The sequence below is a fragment of the Bos javanicus genome, chromosome 10 (genome assembly GCF_032452875.1).
Source record: "Bos javanicus breed banteng chromosome 10, ARS-OSU_banteng_1.0, whole genome shotgun sequence".
NCBI classification, from domain to species: Eukaryota; Metazoa; Chordata; class Mammalia; order Artiodactyla; family Bovidae; genus Bos; species Bos javanicus.
In genome coordinates this window covers 91,148,675-91,171,713 of record NC_083877.1, presented here as the reverse complement: position 1 = coordinate 91,171,713, position 23,039 = coordinate 91,148,675, and the positions used below count along the sequence as shown (strand labels likewise).

Sequence of the window (23,039 nt, the reverse complement as noted above, 5' to 3'; positions counted from 1 at the left end):
TAATTCATTCACATCTACTGACTCTTAGAAAGGCATAACTATTTACTTAATCATACAAAAAATAAGTCTTCAGAATTGAAATGGACAAAGAGATAATTTATGATTATGGTATTCTGCCATTAGCCCAGCTGGATTATTTTATGTATGTGTTATATATTAACTTATTCTTAACTATTATCTTAATAGCACCAGAGGCTTAAAAGGGTTTTGAGAGATTATCTCATTGGCCTCCCTCTCTACCTCGAGAAGAGGTCCACTGATAATATTTTCATAACCTCCCTTGGGGACGTATCTTATTGTACAATCAATCTCATTGCAGGTATTTTATCCCCATATCAAACATGGATTTTTCATGCTACAGTTAATTCTATTAGCTTCACCACTTTCACTGAGCTTGAAATAGAATATCTATCTTATTTTCTCTGTGCATTTGTACCTACTGAATCTTGAGAGAGGAGGTGTGGCATCCTTTGCTCTCAGTGGGAACAAGCTACAGTATTACCTCTGGAATGGCATGAAGCAGCATGTGTCTTAATATTTTTTGCCAAGCTCTGTGTTCATGTACTCAGCATATGAATGAGGTGATGTATATGTGATTTTTTTAAAAAGAGCTACTATAAAACCATTTATAGAGAATGACTTATTTTATTTTAAAACCTAATTATCATCTGGTGGTTTCCTATGAGCTGTAGAATGAAACAAAGGAGAAGAAAAGTTGTTCCAAAAATGATGACTGCTTCTGACTGTTTCGTTGTTTCCTTTGGTCTATTGCTTTGGGTCAAGGATTTGGGGAGAATGAAGACACTGAATCAAATTTTGGGAAAAGATGAGTTCAATTTGTTCCTTCTGAGGGCTTTTTGTCCTGAAGGAGTTCGCTGCATGTAACTTCACAGAGTGTTCTTCTTCTCATCTATTCCACTAACCCTCCATCCAACCCTGGTGTCTCCAGAGGTTAATAAACGAGTCTCAAAATTCACACTCAGAGAGTCTCAGAGCACCTAAAGAGGTCTGAGCACCAGGGGTGCAGACTGGCCATCGGTTTGGGTCTAGACCAGGTCAACGGCCAAGGAAAGCCGTCGTCTCCTCACAGCTGTGGCCTCTGTGAATTGAGTCGCTGGCATCTGTCTAGTTTCTGGTCGTCTGTCTTCCTGCATCACCGCAACAGGCATTAATGGGCTCTCTTGTGGCAGCCTCCGTGGGCAATTCATTGAGTCTTCTCCTTTCTACATTCCTTTCTCCTCTCCACCAGCATCATCTTCCTTCTCTCCATTTCTGCTTTCCCCTCCTCCTGTGTTTTCCCTTTTCCTTTCCTTCTTGGTTTTGCCAGTAGGTGGCCTGGAAGAAAAAAAAAGAGCAGCAGCTGTTCCTGAGGGGAGAATGTCTTAACACCTCAGACAGTGCCCTCTGCCAGGGTTTGCCAAGGGACCTAAGACACGGCTGGGCTGCTGGGATAGACTGCTCACCCTCCCACAGTGTCTGCCCCTTCTTGGCCCCAGCATTCAGTTGCTTGGTTCAAGTGCGTCAGAATTGACTCTGGGGTGTCTGTTTATCCACTGAGCTTCCCCTTTCATCACAAGGCAGGGAACACAACTGTTTGTAGAATGGATGGGCCCACGGGGAATTCTGACTGATTCAGTCACTGTGGTATAAACCCTTCATTATAACTCCCTCTCAGCACAACCAGGAGTCACCAGGGATGGAAAGTTGTGGTGGCTGGGTTTCCCAGGTGGCTTAGCAGTTAAAAAAAAAAATCCACCTGCCAATGCAGGAGACACAGGTTTGATCCCTGGGTCAGGAAGATCCCCTGGAGGAGGAAAAGGCACCTTACTCCAGTATTCTTGCCTGGGAAATCTAGATCTTATAGACAGAGGACCCTGGCAGGCTGCAATCCATGGCGTCTCAAAGAGTCGTACATGACTTAGCAACTAAATAACAACAATGTTTGTGATTTCCTTCTCTGAAATGCACTCTTGGCAGGTAGGTGTATGTATGGCGATCATATTCCCAGACCAAAATCAGTGCAACCTGTCCTGACCAGACATTGTTGGATTTATAATATATTGATTAGACAAGTTTTTTTTTTTTTTTAATGAAAGTAAAATTTAATCTCCATTTAAAATTTACTTCAGCAAATCACTTGAGTTAGAAGGAATAAAATTTTATGAAGCTGAGACTGCTTGAAAATCCACAGCATGAATTCCATAGATTCTTGAATGCCCTTTGGCATCTTCAGACAACAAAGAGTAGTGGTAGCTTCCATCCTTGAAATCTCTGGGTTTGCTTTTAGGTTATCCAACTTCATTCTCTTAATTTCAACTTAAGAGTCAAAAAGTAGACCAAAGGAAGCCTTATAACTCAGATGCTTGCTTTTCCAACCAGAGGGAGGCAATGAATGGTAGTACATGCTGCTCTCAAGCTATCAAAAGGGGAAAAAAAAAAAAACAATTTTATAGTGATTCTCTTATTAAAAAGCCTAAATCACCTTTCTCTAGCTACCTCTCTTTTGGAATTTAAAACCTGTATACAACATTGTATGGGGAAATTCAACCAGCATACCACATATTGCCTTGTATTGTATGCTCAGTCACTCAGTCGTGTGGCTCTCTGTGACCCCGTGGACTGTAGCCTGGCAGGCTCCTCTGTTTATGGAATTTTCCAGGCAAGAATACTGGAGTGGGTTGCCATTTCCTTCTCCAGGGGATTTTCCTGACCCAAGATCAAATCCACACCTCCTGCCTTGGCAGGTGGATTCCTTACCACTGAACCGCTAAGGCTAAGAATACTTATGTGATCAAGAAGATATCCAAGCTTTTCGAATGGAACCAAGAGCTTGAGTTGGGCAATATTAAGCAGATATGGAATCCCAGATATCCTTTGTAATTCAGAAGGTAAAATTACCTAGTACAACCACTTTGGGCAAGGGTTTTCATTTTCAGAGTAATGACCAGGATCAATAAAATAGTCACATAGGAAAAGAATTGAGGTTTAGAGTTGGGGGAAATACCCAATACCAGCTGGGGCTCTACAACCTTGATGATCTACTTTCTCTCATTTACACATTGGGACAAATCATCCTCTGTCATTTTATGGGTTGTTTTTGTCGCTTAAAGGATATAAAATTACTTGAAGATCAAAGTGCTAAATATTAATAACTAGAATAAGCCATTATGAATCATGATAAAAAGAGAAATAGCTTTGGAGAAATATAATTTCTAGATTAGACAGACCATCTAAAAAGAACAGTGCTTGGTTTTGTGATTTATTCATTCATTCATTTAGAGAAAGTGATAGAAAAAATCTGAGAAATGTCATGATCAGATTGACTCTCTGCCAATTTGTTCTTCTAATTTTTTAAGGAAAAAACCCTCTCAAACACTTCTGATTTTATAGGAAAGAGCATAAATAATGTAAAAAAGAAAAAAAAATCTGATTTTCACCATTTGTAGTCTGCATGTGCCTTGAACTTTGCATTTTAAAAGAAGGCGTTTTTTTTTTTTTTTCTGATTTTCTACCAAACCTCCTCCTTGTCTTGCCATTTCCAAACATACAACTCGCATTGAAAGCAAATGACAAGTGCAGGAGAATTGGCTCGTAGCTACCAAGATATCTCTACATTAAAGTAGCACTGGTTTAATTCACACAGAGCAAAAGGAACGTCTGAGAAGGGATGAACTTTTCAGGCTTGGGCACTGTGTGGCAGTGTGTGTTCCCGAGTCCACACCTTCAGTCACTGTTAGCTGGCACTTTGGGCACCATAGTTTTCCCATCTACACCAGTTAAAACACCATGTTGTCACCTCCCTTTCTTTGTCCCTTCTTTTCTTCCATAGTGCGTCGAGAAAACTGAGGGAATGGAGTGAATGTATATTATGTATACAAATAATATCCTTTGCTAACACTGTATGCTAGTCATAGGAAAAATATTTTTCTATGTGACTTCTGTTCATTTTTCTAAGCTTTGACGTCTTCTCTAAAAATTTAGTCCATGTGACGCAAATCCAAAACTTGCCATGGGCTAAAGTGATGATAAAAATGAAGGAATCAGGTTTTTAGGACAATAGGGAGTGGTGAGGGTTGTGCCTGTGGGGAGGACCACCCCCAAGTCCACCAGGTTGTACAAAGTTTTGGAGCACCCCAGTGAGCGTCAGCATATTGTATGTGGATGGTGCCCCCTAGTGTGGAGCAATGTATGCCCAGCCCATCTGTCCATTCAAGACTCCTTGCTTGAACTTACTGTGTGCCAGGCATGGTTCCAACTGCTAGGAGATACCAATGACCAAAACAGACAGAAAACTCTGGTCTCTCAGAACCTACAGGCACTCTCATTCAATTATTTTCTTAAAGCCAAAAAGCACTATGCCAACCAGATAAAGTGCATATGCATGCTGAATTTGGCCCACGGGTCCACTAATTAATGACCCCTGCCCTAGGCTTTTAAATGAGTTCCGTAATCTTGCAGATTTTACCGACAGGGACAATACAGAGAAATGGACCTCATATTTGCACCCACTGCTTAACTCATGTGTAAGGAGAGCTCCTTGAACATGGAGAAGTCAGAAAATTAATTTTCAACTACCATTCTATATCCCCACCCCAATGTCTGTACTTGCCATTCCTTTTTCCAAGAAAATATAATTCCTAGAGGTGATCTGTTAGGTAAGTGAGGAAAGAAAATTAGAATGAGATGGAGGTCATGGCATTCTGCCAAAGCATTGTCTGACTAAGTACCTGTCTGTTCAGAAAGCAATGGGCAAAGCAAGCACTGAGTGTGGTCAGTGTGACTTGAGACAATTCAAAGTCTGCTCTTAACAACCTACAAATTTTATTAAAATTTTTTCAAGCAAAAAGGAAGATTCCCCAAAGTATCATGTTTCTTAGGGGCTATGCTAACAGAAACAGGGCAATTTCAGAATTTAAAGAGCTCTCTTATAAAGAATGTATTTCTTACTCTGATGGCATCTTAATGCCATTAGATAAAAGTTTTATTTAATCTGCATCTAGGCAAAATGGAATGGAAAGGAAGTCTGGTCACCTAGCTACTTTCATGGGTGGAAGATTTTCTTGTTTGTTTCTTTCTTTTTTTTTTTTTTTGCATTGGAAACTTCAGTAAAACTGAAAAGAAAATTTGCACTAATTTTCTACAAGAAGCTTTAAAGAAGTGCTGTGATGGTATTCAAAGAGTTTAAAAGTTTTCCACCTCACAGTTTGGATTTTCTTAAATAAGATCATGACTCAAAAATATTTAAAGAACCTAGGTCACAAATCTGACGGGAGATAGTTGTAGGATGTAGACATAAAGACGGAAGGTAAGCATTCACATCTTTCAAGAAAGAGAACAGAGATCATGTCTGATCACTCTTCCTCTTTTCTACCTGCCTTCCAGGAACCTTTCTTTCCCAAACTCCTTATAAATAAACAAGAACAATAATAATAATCGGAGGAGAGTTTCCCCATCAACCCACATGCTATATTAAATAACTTTTCCCAAAGTTTGGGAGCATTTCCTGAAAACCCTCAAAGGTATTAATTTTTTCCTCTCTCTTTAAATCACAAAGCAAAATTCCACTGTCCCTCTGCCACCCCCCCTCTTCTAAAAAAAAAAAAAAAAAAAAAAACTTGTCGAGTTTTGCTTTTCTATTCACTGCAGTCCTGGCCAAAGTAAAGCCCTCTTTCTCAATGACGTCAAGATCTTTACCAAGATTAGGCTTTCATTTCTCTATTGCAGCAATTAGCCAGGGAATGTATAAAAGGCTTCAGGGAGACTCACTGGGCTGCAGAGAGAGGCACTTTGCACCACAGACAGAGCAGGAAGGAGAAGCCAGAGGCAGTCAGGGAAAGAGGAGTCAGACGCTCCTGGGGAAAGGAGAGAGTGAGACAGGCTGGAGAAGAACAGAAAGTGTGTGTAAACGGAGTAAAGAGGGGAAAAAACTACCCTACAAGCACATTTTCAAAACTCTGGCAATTCTAGAAAGAAACGGGCTACATTTCTGAACACAGAGACAATGAAAAGCTACAGAAAATTTTGCAATCTCTGCCACAGTCTCATAGGTGCTTAGAAATGAAAGTAGAACTGCCTGTCTTTAACCGACTCTGAGAGGGGTAACTGGATTAGGGACGGGTACGCCAGTTTTTTTGTTTTTGTTTTTGTTTTAACATCTTAAATCCTGAAAAAAAAAAAAAAGCAGCAGCTCCGAATTGAATGAATTGATGGGCACACTCCAACTGCTGGGCTGGAGAGACTGGAACTTGGTCTTGCCATTTCTGCTTCTTTGAAAAAGGAGACAACTTGGGCTTCTTTTTTAATTTAGTTTTTCTCCTTCTCTCCCCCTATCCCCCACCCCCGACCTCCCCCTTCACCTCCCCCCACCTCTCTCCATCACTACCCCCACCCCCTTTTAAATAAGAGGGTGAAGGGGAACCAGAGCGCACAAGGGAACTGACCCGGGAGGCAGAGAAGATGGGCATCCTCAGCGTAGACTTGCTGATCACACTGCAGATTCTGCCAGTTTTTTTCTCCAACTGCCTCTTCCTGGCGCTCTATGACTCGGTCATTCTCCTCAAGCACGTGGTGCTGCTGCTGAGCCGCTCCAAGTCCACTCGCGGGCAGTGGAGGCGCATGCTGACCTCAGAAGGAATGCGCTGCATCTGGAAAAGCTTCCTCCTCGACGCCTACAAACAGGTGAGCTGTGCTCCAGGGGCTTCTCCGCAGGGCTGTCGGGGGCGGGAGGCGGAGATGCTGGAGGGGACCGGATGCCTGCAGGAGCTGAGGGGTGAGCACTCTGGAGCCCTGTCTGGAGGCCGTAAGGTGATGCTCGGGTGTTTACTCTCTACACCTGTCCCACGATGACGCACCTGAGATTTGGGGATGACAGGTATTACTGAGTCCCAGTGACTCTATGTGACTTCAGAAGGAGCCTTTCTAAGAAGAGTCAGGAGTGGCTTGCTGTGACTTGGGAGCAGAGGGTACTCGTGTCTGTAGAATAATGTTGGGAAACGTCAGAAAGGTGTCCGGGGAGGGCAGACCCTGCCTTTATTCTGCTCTCATCATGAACTGGCGGTTTTGATGTTTTGCTTGATGAGAGGCTGCATGAGACTTTAGGAAAGACTGTTTAATGGGTGGGCACTAAAAAGCAGGGGGGAAGAAAGTCAACACCACACAGGACTCTCAGAGAGCTAAAAAGATTTAAGGAAATAACAGAGTGGGTGTGATTCAGCTGGTCGTGGCTTCATTGCTGGTAGAAATAAGAGTTAATGGGAGAAAGTCTGTGTGCCCCGTCAACTCGTGCCTTGATCTGGATTTCAGCCTTTTGAAGCAGTCATCCGGCACCGAGTCTGGAGTTACTCGGTATCTGTTTGAAAAGGAAAGGTCTGAGAACAAGCTGTCAATGATCCAGACTTTGTTTGAGAAACCACATTTGCTTTGTTTCTCAAAACTTATGCAGGTTGCCTTTAGACCGAGCAGATAAGTCTAGGGTTCACGACAGTCTCAAAGCTGTTATAACTCGTGCCTAGAACCCTGAAGCAGTGGCTTCACTTACCTGCTGAAGCCATGGCCCCGGGGCTGCCCTCTCAAACCCAGAAAGGTTTTGTTTCGAAGTGAAGAATGCTGCTTCGAGGTGGTGGGGCATCCTTGGGTCAGATCTTAAGGGGCAGAGAAGAAAGGGCACCGGGTCCTTTGTCAGTTTGCTCCCTCCCCTACGCCCGTGTGACTCCTGAAGGTCCCTGAGCTTAGGAAGAATTGACTCATCCCATAAAAGCTACTGTCAAAGCAGACATCCTTGATTTCCCTCAACAGTATTGAGGCACCTTGCCCGAGATGCTGGGGAAGGGGGTTTAAGAGAAAGGTGGGAGCTAGTGAGTGATGTATTATAGGCAGGCAGAGCCTCAGAAACAGCTGGAAAACTAGAATAAGAGGAAGAAGAGAATGAGTCCTCTATAAATAAACACTAGAAAAATAAATCTAGAGAATGAACTTATGGTAACCAGGGGGGAATGGTTGGGGGGAAAGATAGATTGAGAGTTTGGGATTCACATGTTCACACTGCTCTATATAAAACAGATCATCAAAAAGGACCTATAATATAGAACAGGGAACTCTGCTCAATACTCTGTAATAACCTAAGTGGGAGAATAATTGGAAAAAGAATAGGTATGTCTATATGTATAACTGAATCACTTTGCTGTATACCTGAAACTAGCAGAACATTGTTAACTATACTCCAATATAAAATAAACATTAAAAAATATCTATGCACCAGCAAAGGATAAGAAATCATTTCTAGTAACAAGGAATCCAGAGTGGGATCCTTCCACTGAAAATTAAACAAATGTTTAAGAAGAAAATATTCCTGGTGAACTAGGAAAGTTTTAGTATGATACTTGTCTTTGTTATTGGCACTAACCTGCAGAAGGTTTGTATTCGTTGTCCTGAAGATCGGAAAATAGTTAAGAGCTCTTGTTAGTAAGTGAAATTTTCTTTATAATAATATTAAGTGCTACTCAAAGTTCTAACACCAAAAACTCATTTTATATTATGTACATGGGCTGAATGGGTGATGTGGGAAGGAGATATTGAGACGATCGCTTCATTTGCATGCATGTATATACTGAATGTTTATGTTTCATTTTGAGGGGTAGAGAATTTAGAGGAGAGTGGGGCTTACACAAGTATGTTAGGTGTATTATGACTTAGGAAGTTCTTTCACCTGTATCTGTTTTTCCTAGGTGTTAGGAGATATCATAGCAATGTCAGTTATTTGATCTCTATTAAACTCTTCCTGTTTTGAAAGTCATTGACTTTTGCCATACAGGAAAAACCACTGCTTTGGAGAATTTTACCTGTATTCATAGATACCCTCACACAAAATATGGAGGGGGTAATGGTACCCACCCATGTTAAGTGAGGCTGTTTCTCCTATCAAGCAGCTTACTGAAGTAAAAAGAGAAAAGGAAACACATGCCTCTTTAATAACCTTGATCACTTATTTATTTTTTCACCAATGTATAGGGTTTCATTGTGTTGCAATGTTTTGTTGTCCCTCCTCCAAGGGACTGAGAAGCTTGAGTGATCTGTTTTCTTCTTTGCACATGGTTTGTGTGTTCTTCTTCTGTACTCTTTCTGTCTACTGATTAGTGACCAAATTCATGACTGATGTCATGCTGTTCGTTTTTCATGACTTATGTAAATGCTGCCATGAGAAGAAGCAACCCAAGAACTCATATATCCAGAGATAAGACTGGACTGGGTGTGTGATGACTGGAAACATGGTAAACGCAGCTTGTGCTGAATTTAGGTCTTCTTCCATCTCCAAGTGTAGAAAGGGTGGTGGTGGCGATTCGGGGTCACTCAGAACCTCGAAAACGGGTTGAATCACTTCCCTGAATGCTGCTGTCATCTGTGCCACTGCCGTTGGGTGTAGCCATGTCTAGAGACTCACTGGAGGAGTCTCTGTTTGGTGTCGCCCTGTTTCACAATCCTGACTTGAGGCCGCCACCCCCAGAAGCAGAGTGTTCCGGGATGTCGAGTGTGCACATACCATCCAAGGAGGCAGGCCGTTTCTAACTCTCCTGGTTGTCGAATGGCAGATACTTGAGAACCTATTTAGAGAAAGTGTGGTAAAAATGTTATCCCTGTGTTTGGCTTCTGCAGGAGGCAACAAAGAAATGAAAAAAAACCAAAAAACTTGGGACAAAATAAAACAGAAAACCCTTCTTCGTTAAAATGTTGCATGGGACTTAAAATGAACTTTCTAGGGAAGCCTGTAAAGATAATTTGGGTTTGATTAGAGGGAGTCCCAAGCATGATTTTGATGAAAAAAGGAAGTCTAATGGATTTTGTTGAGAGATTGAGGTGTATAATAGATGTTTGTTATTTAAGTTTTCCCTAGTCAGTGTCACTGCGTCTAACACTGCATCTTTGTACTGGTACTCAAAGACTCAAAAATACAACCAGTAAGCAGACTGCTCTGTCTGGGAGGCTGGCTCCTACCTAAATGAAGTGTAAAATAAACACACAGTATAGATGCTGACAAGCACTTTAGCTCCTACATGGGCAATACTGCTGTGGCACAGAAAACATATTCATTTGAACATATAATTTTGGTTTTGAAAGGGTCTCTTTAACATTCTCCTCCTCCTCTTCACTCCCCTCAGCCTTTTGACACTCGTTTCTATAATGGAAAATGGCTCTTCTAAGAAAGAAACACTCCCCAAAGAACACAAGGCAGGCTCCCGCCAGAGTTTGTTCATCACTTGGATAAAACACTGGGAAATGATAGAGCTTCGAGCTGTGTTTTCAAGTTACAAATCAAAAAGAGAATGGCCAAACAGGGAATTGAACTCAGAGGAAAGAGTAGGTAGCTGATCCTCTGATTTGTTTGGCCGATTTGAATATAAATGGTTAAAATGCTGCTTAATAATTGTTTGGCCACGTCTGTAAGGACATTGATGTAGCCTGGTCATTGTGTCAAAGAATTTGAAATTTCCAGGGCTTTGGAGAGCAAGAAGGAGGTGTAAAAAGAATTCTGCCACATACCTACCCCGATTTTTATCATTTGCTTTGCTTTCTATCATGAGATTAGGTGATATTTTGTCCAGAGGCCTTTCTCAGGCTGTGGAAAAGGAAGAAAAACAAGGTTAGTAGTATATGCTCTATTTCCAGCTTCTCCTTGATGAATGGTTCTTTCTTTTTTTTTTCCCTTGCCCTGCATTTCACAGTCCACATGCTAAAGCAGCATTATCCTTTTCCTCATGCACTGAAAACTGTCCGCAAAAGGGATCCTATCATCAAGGGAATCAAATATACACCATATTGTTCATATTTATAAATATGGCTATGACAACATTTGAGCTTGGCCCAGAGATGTCTTTTGTTATAAAAATGCAAACCCTTTATTTCCCTCCCTTGGTGGTGTTGTGTTGATGTTGATTTTAAAAAACAGAAGAAAGGACAGATGTAATAGAGCAGATGAGAGAGGTAAAAGTCAGTGATGACGATATTACATTTTACGTATGTCCTTTCTGATCCTTGCAAAATAAAGGGACCCTTTGGGAACATCGGAACTTCAAGACCAATTAGTGGAAATGATGCTTCTTGTGTTTGGGCATTAAATACTGGGCAGGGTTCTCTTTAGAGCGGCTAATGCTGGCAGGGAAAGAGGTACCGACCTAATTACTCTTCCGCAAGAGTAAAAAATGCCTTTTGAATGCCTCTTTGGCAAATATGTCTCATTAAGGACAAAAACCAAACACAAACCCTCTAAGAAGGAGAAATGAAGATGATAGGTAACTTGTGGCCAGGAGACTTTCTGTGCCACTGTGGGAAATTCAAACAGGGCTTGGGAGTACCAGGGGATAACTGGTTTTTGTCAAGCTTCTTTCCTGCAGCCTAAATGTTACTATGGACCAACTTTATTTTCTTCATCATTTTGGCTTTCTGTCAAGGAATGCTTTGCTCCTGGGGAAAGACTCTTCCATCGTGGAAGACAGCGATGATTCTCCCATTCTACCTCAGCAAGGTGTGAAGCAGAGTAAACTAAGAAATTCACCCTTTGAAACTTTGGTCATAATACAAACTTAATTTTCTTGATGACCAAATAGGAAGGTGAGAAATGAACAATAATATCCTTCTAAAAGATGTTTTTTTTTCAGTTTAAAGCAGACTTTCATTTTATAAAAAGCTTTTCCCTTTATTGTTGCTAAATTATCCCATATCAGCAGTTTTTAGCAAAAAATAGATAAATTGAATGATTAGAATATGACATTTATAAAAGCAGACTACTGATCTACTCATGTCTGGACCTTCAAATCATGGGTGTGTGTTTTTCCCTCCTATTTGTAGTAATAGCATTGTGCATACCTATGCATTTTCTCTTACCTAATCACCCTCATGAACAAAAGTATAATTTTTTTTATGGCATTCTAATCTGCAGTCAAGTCCTATGGCTCCTTTACAAAATAAAGAGGATTGGCTACTCTCATTTTATGCACTGAACAGCAGAGATGATCAAGAACAGAATAACAGGACTGGGTGTGGACTGTGGCGGTGCTCTACAGGGGCTTCCAGGGGCTTCACCCTTTGAAGTCATCTGCCTTGTTGAGGTCTTCCATCACTCCAATGTGCTGATGTTCACTGTAGGTCAAGGTTATTATTAATGTAAAATGCTTTGCTGATCTCCAGCTAAGATGATAACAGCTACCATCCATTCAAAACTTTATTCAACCAAAAATTCCAAGCATACATATCCATTGTTCTCCAGCTTAACAAAATGCCAACCTCTGCCCACTCCCCCACCAAACACACATACTAAAGAACATGATATATTTGGTAGCTTATCCTAATATTTTAAAGTAGAGGTGTTGTACGTGTTTTAAGTTTTCTAAGTTGAACTAACGTGTTTGTATTTTGAGAAAATTATGTGGCTGAACTATACATTGTCACTAAAGAAGGAGAAGGTGCTTTAACATTCCAAGAAAACTAATTACAGGTAACAAGAGAGTCACCTACGACTGAAGGCAGATTAGATTACTCAGTTGAAGAATCAGGCATAATGCAAGGATCAACAGTTCGGCTTGGGCGAAAGTCAGGGGCATCAGAGGCCCATGTCACAAGGCCAACACAAAAGTTCCATTCTTAGAAATGACTCCAAAATGCAGGTGGGTGTTTTCAGCCTACCAGGAACCTACAAGTCTGCAGGCCAGAGATGATTCTTCTCCTGCGTATGGGTTCCTCAGACTGGTCTGAATGCATTCAGATCTTCATATCACAGCATGTTGAAAAACACAGCACGACAATAGTGTTAGAAGCAGCCATCCTAGAATCATTATTGGTTTTTTTAAATGGGGAAGATATAATGAGAAGGTGATGGTAATGCTACCTTTTATCTAAATCTACAAAGAAGTATAAAAATAACCCATAGATTAAAAAGCTTATAATACCTTTAGGATGTATATCTTTGCATTTTAAGTACATTTTAAAATTTCAAGAGATGAATGTAGCTCATATAAAACAGTCCAGCTCAAAGTGGTTTACTAGGTTTCTTCACCTAGTTCCACTTACAAATTAACCAAGAAAATTAATATAAAGAAAATAACTTTTTTCCTGACAGTGATTGAAAACAAATGTACTTATTTAAATCACAACACCACCTTCCTTTTCTAAGAAAGAAGATTATTGTTTTAACATTTATTTTAGAAAGCTTATTAGTCCTTGTTTTAAACCTGCCCTGCTAGGATTTTTCACAAGGGAGATAAAGGATTTCTTGACTACTTCTTCTGCAGTTAAAACAAGTTATGTATTAACATGAGGTAGAAGCTTCTCCATGAAACCCCTTGAGTGTTTTATATCGGTTTAAATTGTTGAGTTTTTAACAATTCGCTTGTAAGTGACTTCAATTAACATCAGTGTTACATGCGGTGGTATTTATATGAGGGGAAAATGAATCCAGTTGGAAGTGTTTTGTAATATTAAGGACAGTGTATAAAAATCACTTATACTGCTGTAAGTTGTCCCCAGTGTTATTGGCTTTGATTAAACCATTCTAGGGGAAGATCCAATTCTGTTAATTCAAACTGAAGTAATTGGCTCTTTTATGTTGCCTGCTTTTTATTATCAATTTACAGATTCAAAGGCCAGCAAACTTTCTTTCAGTCTGTGTTCAGCGATTTAAACCACATGCAAAGGGAGCACCTAGAACAGTTTCGCGCTACACCTCTTCTGCCTGAGCATTCTAAATCCAGTGGGATTTGTTAATAAAATGTGTGGTAGGAAAGTAAATGGCTTGTGACTTCTGAGATAAAAAGGTGAAACAAACTAAAACACGCATGAAATATGAGAAATTAAAAGTCCGATTCTACAAAAGATAAAAGTATATGTTTCCATTCATTTGTTTGTTTAATGGAAATGGCGAGGTTCTAGTCAAAAGAACCCTAAAGTATGCAGTAGCTATAGAAACCTCCAGAAAGGATGTCATACCAAAGAAAGCTCGAATCACTTCTAAGAATAATTATATTACAACATAGAATTACTCAGAAAAATGGTATTCAGTTTCACATGTTTGCATGGCATCTATAATGGCAACTTACGCTCCCACAATGATTTATAGTGTACAGAGCTCTTTTCCCTGTGTCATCCTTCCATAAACATACGAGGAAGATGGACATTATAAATGACCATTTTACAGATGGGATAGTTGCAGCTCTTGAGAGATTAAGTGGGAGTAGCTCTTCTTATAAATGGCAGACCCCAGGTTTTTGCATTCTGGGTAGAAATAGAGACCATAGGCATCCTTGTCCATTGGTTCAGATTAAATGACTTTTAGGCTATATGACTATAAAGGACTTTCCTGAGTACTTTAGAATTCAGAAGTGGGAATTCAGAAAGAGGTGCCATGTCCCACAACTCTGATCATTTATTTTAAAGTAGACCATTCACTTTTCACTTCTAAAATGAAACCCATTAATCATTTGTTATATATTGTGAGCTAAGCACTGACACAGAGTAAGCACAGTAAAGAACATTAGCCTCAACTTAATTATGAAGACAGTTAACTGCAGTACCTTCAGTGATGAGAAGAATTGCCTTTAGTGACTAGACAGAATGAAAAAGACTTTTATTCTCTTTGGGGCCATTCATTACCTTACCTGCCATGATGGGTCTTTACTCAAGTCAATATGTGTTTACCATATCCTCCGAAGGAAATGCCGCATTTTATTAGAGCCAATCGTTTCTGTACAGAGTGAACTGAAGTGAGTGCGTGCTTCATGTGGTCTTGCCTCTCTCTTTCGTTTTCCATCACCAGGTGAAACTGGGTGAAGATGCCCCCAATTCCAGCGTGGTGCATGTCTCCAGTCCGGAAGGAGGTGACACCAGTGGAAATGGTGCCCAGGAGAAAACAGTGGATGGAACTGAATGCCACCTTCTGGACTTTGCCAGCCCTGAGCGCCCACTGGTGGTCAACTTCGGCTCGGCCACTTGACCTCCTTTCACTAACCAGCTGCCAGCCTTCAGCAAACTGGTGGAAGAGTTCTCATCCGTGGCTGACTTCCTGTTGGTCTACATTGATGAGGCTCATCCTTCAGATGGTTGGGCAGTGCCTGGGGATTCTTCTTTGTTTTTCGAGGTGAAGAAGCACCGGAACCAGGAAGACCGATGCGCAGCAGCCCACCAGCTCCTGGAGCGTTTCTCCTTGCCGCCCCAGTGCCGAGTTGTGGCTGACCGCATGGACAATAATGCCAACGTTGCTTATGGGGTAGCCTTTGAACGTGTGTGCATCGTGCAGAGACAGAAAATTGCTTATCTGGGAGGAAAGGGCCCCTTCTTTTACAACCTGCAAGAAGTCCGGCGTTGGCTGGAGAAGAATTTCAGCAAGAGATGAAAGCTAGATTAGCTGGTTAAAAGTATGATTGTAACAGAGCTTTTTTTTTTTTTTTAATTTATGTAAAGACAAGGAAACTAAGAATTCAATCCACTATTTCAACTGAGTCCCATTTTCTCACTGAAAGACGGGAATTTACGTGTCAGAAGAACATAAACCTCTAACATCTGGATACTACTTTGACCACTTAAATGGCTTTTGGCTAAATAGTAGCCCTATCTCTTCTCTTCCTGGTGAAAAGCCCAGAATGAAAAGATCCCAAGATGGAAAAGAAGAAAACTTGTTTCAGCATGTGTTCATTTCTGCCATCATAAAAGAAGTGATACAGCTGATGCCTGCCCTGGGACCTGAAGAAAAGACTACGGGAATGACTGCTATGTTAGGGAAGCCACCATCCTTGTTAGTGTAAAGGGTATTACCTGGGCTTTATTCAGTATGGATAGAGCCCAGCTGGATATTTGCCAAATCTTTACTGAGAATGAGTCTTCAAGTCCAGGCCATGTGGTTAGGACCTTATTGTTTAACATGTTAGAGAAGTTTTTGACCTTCTAGTTTCTAGCCATGTACTGCTCTGTGCCAGTCTGAATGTCCCAGAACTCGCAGGTATATTTGCAGATATCAAGAATGATACCTACTGGAGGGTTAGAATGGTCATCTGATATCTGATGGTTACTTTCTAGACAGGTGGAGAAAGTACTAGAAGCAAATCAAATCGACAAGCTAGGAAAATGAGGCAGAAAGATTAGGAGGTTTCATAGAGCTTCACCTTGAAACTGTAGAGAGTGGTACTAATTTGTCAGTCACAGAAACATGGAAACATATGCAAAGCTAGAAAAAGAAGCTCCACTAAGATAGCATAGAGAATATACATATGAGATCTATGTATTTGTCATATATTCCTGGATTGAAGAGAAAGGGGGATTGAGAGGGAAAAAATGCATTTTAATATTCGTATTACTTTTTGAAACATGTTTGTGGTGTTTACGTGTTCAGTAGGTGATTATACCTCGCGATGCTGATGAAAGGTAACACCAGTGGGCCCAGTGGGGCCAGGGTCCCCCTCTGTATCCCTACAGTTGTACTGTGGTCCCATTGCTTCTTGGTCTGGGCCTCTATGGCAGTGTTCTCTGAATGATGAGCTCAGCAATATAGAGCCAAATAGAGGACAAGAAAGTGTGAGACAATTCCCATCAGCGATTTTGGAGGCTTTGCTACTGATGGAATCCTCAGGATCATGGAGTTTGGTCGGATGGAATTCCCATTCATATTTAATTTGGACTTGGGTTTTCCTTTGTTCCTCTTAGATGAGGTAGAGTCATCTAAGACTTCTGTAGTACATTTTTATAATGCTATTTAAATATATATTCCATATTTCTCTTTAAAATGAAGATATAGTTCTACTTATAAGTAATATAAGTATTAACTAATGTCCTAACTTCCAAAAAAGATCAACCAATTTTGTATATTAAATTTTTATTGTAAATTTGAGGATGTTATCAGATCATAGTATATGGTTATATTTATATGTACAATCAAAGGTTCCTATGGCCATTCCATTAATAATTGAATCATAAAAGTAATATAAAAGATATCTAAAATCGAAAATATCTTCCTGAACTAACTGCCTGAAATCAGAAAAAAAATGGGAACTGAGTGTGCAAGAACCAAAAACCATTTTATTTTTTAAATGGAGCAACATAATAGTCATATCACTGTATCGTTTATTGTTTAGATATTAAAGCTCCATTTTAAAAACTGATTATTTTTCACTGCAACATTTAACCTTCTTACTGTTCTAAATTCTACAAAATGTACCAACAAAGAAAAAAATTTTGAAAATGTGACATTAATGAATTTCTGGAAAATCACATTGAGAATAGAGTATTTCTGAGTCCTTAGTTGTTAAACCCCTTGATTTATTGGCATAGCCCCTTGATTTTTACCTTCAAAATAGTGTCGTGATTTGTGTGGTATCCTAGGGAAGAAAAAGAAAAGTTGGTGGCAGCACACTCACGCTGTTGTCTGTAAACCTCCCCTTTGTTCTACACGTACAATAAGGGAACAGGATGTTGGCGAAGCTGGTGGGGGGATGAGACGTGGCTAAGGCAGGCAGTGCCAGTTGTCTGGGGGAAAGGGTGATGAGAAAACTACCCTGCTGAGATACATTTTTAAAGAAAGAGAAGGTTGTGTGCATGCAGTTCTTCTCCCTGAGGATAGGCTGGTGGAGACGGGAAGCAGTGGGAAGTAAACACACAAAGGTATAGGCTGAGTATCAGGGACAAAGACATGTTCAGTGGAACACAGGAGAGTTACCGGAAGAAAGGCTGTTGAGGGCCAATGGAGAAAGTGAATTGACAAAGCTCAGGAATCCTACAGTATGTAAAATGGCTTGGTGTTATCAGAGTTAGGAGAAGCCTATAACTACGTAACTTATTTATCTCAACATGAACTTTTGTGATTTCCTGTGGTGTATCTTATAAGGAACTTAATAAGAACTCATTATTTGAGATAGAGGAGAATCAGTGTTTAGCTGGTATGCTCAGAGAAATTCTTAGATTGTCAATATCCTGAAACTGACAGGTATTGTCAATACCCTGAAATCAATACCCCACCTATCTTATCTTTTATAAAGTATGTTCCTTTGAAGGATTTTTGTTCCTGTTCTCACAAGGCAAAATTTATAAATTTATATATATATATATATATATATATATGGTATAAGATATAAGTTTATATATACATATATAAACTTATATATATATATATATGATGTCTTTTTTTAGAACCTAAATATTTCCCTCCCACCCAACCCCATAGGCTATGTTTATATGGAGCTATCAGTTTAGCCTTTTAAACTGAATTAGCTTGTCTATTATAGAAATAGTTTCCAAGCAATTTTGGGTGTTATTTATAGCATCTGGATTTACTCCAACATGTACTGTTTGAAAGACTTATGTCTTGGAACTATTCAAAACTTACTTTATTGCTTAGAGAAATAATAGTGAAATCAATAATGACGTTCTTGAATGGGCATACATGAAATGCTTGCACAATAGGATAAGTGTTTCACAGAGATTGGGCTTCCCTGATGACTCAGATGGTAAAGAATCTGCCTCCAGTGCAAGTAGACCCAGGTTCAATCCCTGGGTTGGGAAGATCCCCTGGAGAAGGAAATGGCAACCCACTCCAGTATTCTTGCCTGGAGAACTCCATGAACAGAGGAGCCTGGTGGGCCACAGTTCATGGGGTTACACAGAGTCTGACACGGCTGAGCGACAAACACTTTCACTTTCATACAGATATTAAAGTGTACCTGACCTCCTTAGAAGCAGGTTAGTGCTGTACTTGCTATGTATAGCTAAAGTTATGATCATTTAACTCATATGACTTTTCATATTCATATTTTTGATCTCTCGTCTTTTGTCTTCACCTTGTTTGTAGAATGTACCCCTGATTTTTAGTAATATCAACTTTGAAATGGTCTATTGATTTAGTTAAGTGGTGGCTCAGATGATAAAGAATCTGCCCACAATGCAGGAGACCTGGATTCGATCCCTGGGTCAGGAAGATCCCCTGGAGAAGGGAATAGCAACCCACTCCAGTATTCATGGCTGGAGAATCCCATGGACAGAGGAGCCTGGTGGGCTACAGTCCATGGGGTCACAGAAAGTCAGACACAACTGAGTGACTAACACTTTCACTTTCCTACCATTAACCAGGAAATGCCAATTCTGTGATCAAGAAGAGCAGAAAGGCCTGCTCTCTTTCATTTTGTCTGAGTGTATTTCACATTTTGGGCTCTTGAATAAAACTTATGAAATATGGGGAGATCATACATGGATGCTGCCTTGCTGCATAAAATACCATAGATGCAGGTTAAAGACAATGTCTGTGCCTTTGGGGAAATTCCCAGCTGGATATAGGATATCAGTTGCCCTCAGCATGCCCTATGGGCTGTGTCCACAGCAAGCAGAACGCATTAATGTACATGCAGGACTTCCCATTCTGTGGATGATAAGAGGATAAACATGGACATTTATTCTACCTAATTTCTGACTTACAGTTGGAAGATAAACTTAATTACAATCAGATGGCCATTGCAAAGGGGAAAAAATAGACACTAACTTCTGTCCCATTGAAGAATTAATAAAACCTTTGCCAGCATTTAAAGCTTTTCAGAACATAATTCAGTGCTATTCTCTGAGCAGTGGAGATTAACAGTGAGATTCTTAATTTCTCAGTGAGGTTTTAATTTTAAAATTTAAAAATTAATTTTTTTAAAGAAAAACCAGAGTTTTTCTTTAAAAAATGATATTGCCAAAAATCAGAACTAAAATATTTTTAGTTATATTCCAACCTCCTCTCTTCTTCCTCCTTTACCTTAAAAATAGAAGCTAAGCCCAGCCTTCCTATGTAAGTCCAGACGGGGTGTAAGTACCAACCTCGGCTTGGTGATCCACCCTCTCTTGGTAGTGTCCTGTATGAAAGAAGGGGACCAGGACCTGGGCGATTCAGGAAGTTGCAAACTGGGAAGAACTAGGCCCTGGGGGCTTGGTCTATTGATCTGGGAAGACCTGGAAAAAAACTTCTCACTTTTGGAGGAGGACTGATGAGTGCCATTAGAGTGGCTGTAGCAAAATATTGGGCCACTTCCTAATGCCTTGCCTTCTGGATAGCTCCAGAAGCAAGGTCTCAGACTTAAGATCCAGTGCTGTTCCAAGGTGAGTCAATCAGTTGGCAAATACGTAGTGATCTCTGAACAATGCTGCTCATGCAAGTTGGGGCTCTCTGCCAACTTGGACAGCAGCACTGGAGCTCCATGGAGTTTATTTTCTTTTAATTTGCTGCAGAGACTTCGACGACCCAGGAGATGGTTAATGAAGTCACTATTTTGGCTCAAAACTCCCATTCCCTGCCCTTCCCCCCAAAGCAAATAGGTAAACACATAAATGAAAGAAACCCACAGAATAGAGTGGGAAAGAAAGAAAATCCTCTCAAGGCTTCTCCAGTCCCTGTCACTGGTCGGTGCGGTTTTTATGGGTGTTAAGATTGGAAGATGTCATGACATAAGAATCCAGTACTTTATAACCAAAGCAATTAAAAGATATTGGGTAGGGAATGTTGGCCAGTTTTGTTTAAATTTGCATCACATCGTCACCAGACTCCATCTCTCGCCCAGATAATCGGGCACCCGGACGGGGAGATTAGAATGTGCAGAAGTTACTAGTGTGCAAATGATAACTGCTAACGAAAGAGTCCTTGACTCAGTTAGTGGTTGGATGTAGTCACACTCGTTTGCCTCTGCCCATCCTCGCCTCCCTAGCAAGGAGAATATTCGGGGCATGATGCTATGAGTACTGGGTAAATGTGGTGAGAATGTGTGTGTGTGTATCTCTGCTTCTCAACTGCAGAAACAGAAATGCTTTGGAGATTATCAGTAGAAAGAGTGTTATTATATTGGTGCTGAGTGGTATGTGTGCTTTTAAATTTGTTCTTTATTTTAATAAACTTTGAATAAAAGAATAAAGTTACTCTCTGGTTCTACTTGTTTATTTTTAACTTACTCTCTAGACCTTGCCCCTGGCAGGAATACATTCATGGTTGACAAGGGAAAGAGAATCCATCATTCTAATATTTATTCCTTGGTATTTGTGGGCAAAATCGCCAGCAACGCCAGGTTATTTTAATCTCATGCTGTGTGCCAGAGTCTTCAAGGAAATCAAGACAAGTTAAAAGAAAATCTTCAGATACTTTCCATATTCATGAACAAGTTGCACTCAGAATTCATGGAAAGGGGCCTGTTAAAGGGACTGTGGAGCAAACTGTTACTTTGTTATATTTACACCCCAGGTTTTCTAAGTGCAAAAAATAAACTTTCCAAGAAGTCGGTTTAAGCAATACATATAACACACGGCACGTATGCCTGTATGTGTGTGTGTGTCTATATGCATATATATGTAGTTGTGTATATATTAATATGTATGTCAGTTCAGTTCAGTCACTCAGTTGTGTCCGACTCTTTGCGACCCCATAAATCGCAGCACACCAGGCCTCCCTGTCCATCACCAACTCCCGGAGTTCACTCAAACTCACGTCCATCGAGTCAGTGATGCCATCCAGCCATCTCATCCTCTGTCGTCCCCTTCTCCTCCTGCCCCCAATCCCTCCCAGCATCAGAGTCTTTTCCAATGAGTCAACTCTTTGCATGAGGTGGCCAAAGTATTGGAGTTTCAGCTTCAGCATCATTCCTTCCAAAGAACACCTAGGGCTGATCTCCTTCAGAATGGACTGGTTGGACCTCCTTGCAGTCCAAGGGACTCTCAAGAGTCTTCTCCAACACCACAGTTCAAAAGCATCAATTCTTCAGTGCCCAGCTTTCTTCACAGTCCAACACTCACATCCATACATAACTCCTGGAAAAACCATAGCCTTGACTAGACGAACCTTTGTTGGCAAAGTAATGTCTCTGCTTTTGAATATGCTATCTAGGTTGGTCATAACTTTCCTTCCAAGGAGTAAGCATCTTTTAATTTCATGGCTGCAGTCACCATCTGCAGTGATTTTGGAGCCCCCCAAAATAAAGTCTGACACTGTTTCCACTGTTTCCCCATCTATTTTCCATGAAGTGATGGGACCAGATGCCATGATCATCGTTTTCTGAATGTTGAGCTTTAAGCCAACTTTCACTCTCCTCTTTCGCTTTCATCAAGAGGCTTTTTAGTTTCTCTTCACTTTCTGCCATAAGGGTGGTGTCATCTGCATATCTGTGTGTGTATGTGTATAATTATTTACATGATTGTTCACTAGTGTGTGATGAAAAAATCAACATCTAAAAACATTTATATTAAGCACTTTCCATTATGAGACAATATAAAGGATAAGAATGGTTTACGAAGGCAGTGTCCTGTTAATGACAAGGAATATATTTGCAACATGGTTAAATACGGGCTTCTTTAGTGGTTCTAACAGAAAAGAATCTGCCTGCAATGCAAGAGATGGGGGTTTGATCCCTGGGTCAGGAAGACCCCCTAGAGAAGGGAATGGCTACCCACTCTAGTATTCTTCCTGGAGAATCCCACAGATGGAGGAGACTGGCGGGTTACAGTCCATGGGGTTACAATGAGTCTCATGACTGAGTGACTAACATTTTCATTACTCTTTTAAAATATGTGCATTTTGTTCCTGAAAGAAAGGTAACTTAACCAAAGTATTAGTATCTTTTGAGACTCTTGCTCATCATTCCCTATACATAGTAATTTAACTAATATTTGTAGTATCTTATATAATATTCCAGAATTTTAATGGAAATGTAAACAATCATTACTCAATGAGACAACTATTGATGGAATTTCTATTCCTCGTGAGGTGTATCCTGTGCTGGGCTCAATGGGATGTGAAAAAGCAGTAAAACTATACAAAGACGTGACTACCTCAAGGAATCTGTCACAGATTCATCAAAACTAAAAGTGGCAAGATGATGTTAATCTACAAAAAAAGTGAGTATGTTGGCTGATATAACTAAACCCTGGAAATACTTGGTGTGAAACTTACCCCAGGGACAGCGAAAACCAGCGACTTAGAAACCTTCAGTGCTTGCTGGGTCTTTCGTCCCTTCTTTTTGGGGGTACCAGCTTTTTCTTTCAGAGCAGCTTCTCTTTATGCTTGG

General features: G+C 40.4%; 1 protein-coding gene and 1 long non-coding RNA gene across 3 annotated transcripts; one reads left to right on the top strand and one right to left on the bottom strand.

The window, feature by feature from the left end:
• Positions 1-625: 625 nt before the first annotated feature.
• LOC133255046 (uncharacterized) lies at positions 626-6,531 on the bottom strand. Its single transcript, XR_009738847.1, has 2 exons — positions 6,441-6,531; positions 626-2,416 (listed from the first exon to the last, which is right to left on the bottom strand). It is a non-coding gene; the product is annotated as an uncharacterized LOC133255046 (long non-coding RNA).
• On the top strand, positions 6,457-20,905 carry DIO2 (iodothyronine deiodinase 2). 2 transcript variants are annotated; one of them, XM_061429601.1, is made up of 2 exons: positions 6,457-6,678; positions 14,798-20,905. In XM_061429601.1, exons 1-2 carry the CDS (start codon positions 6,457-6,459, stop codon positions 15,383-15,385), a joined length of 810 nt encoding a protein of 269 aa, XP_061285585.1. In that variant the 3' UTR covers positions 15,386-20,905. The 2 variants fall into 2 exon arrangements, with proteins under 2 accessions (XP_061285585.1, XP_061285586.1); XM_061429602.1 differs by having other exon boundaries at positions 14,798-15,373.
• Positions 20,906-23,039: the final 2,134 nt, after the last annotated feature.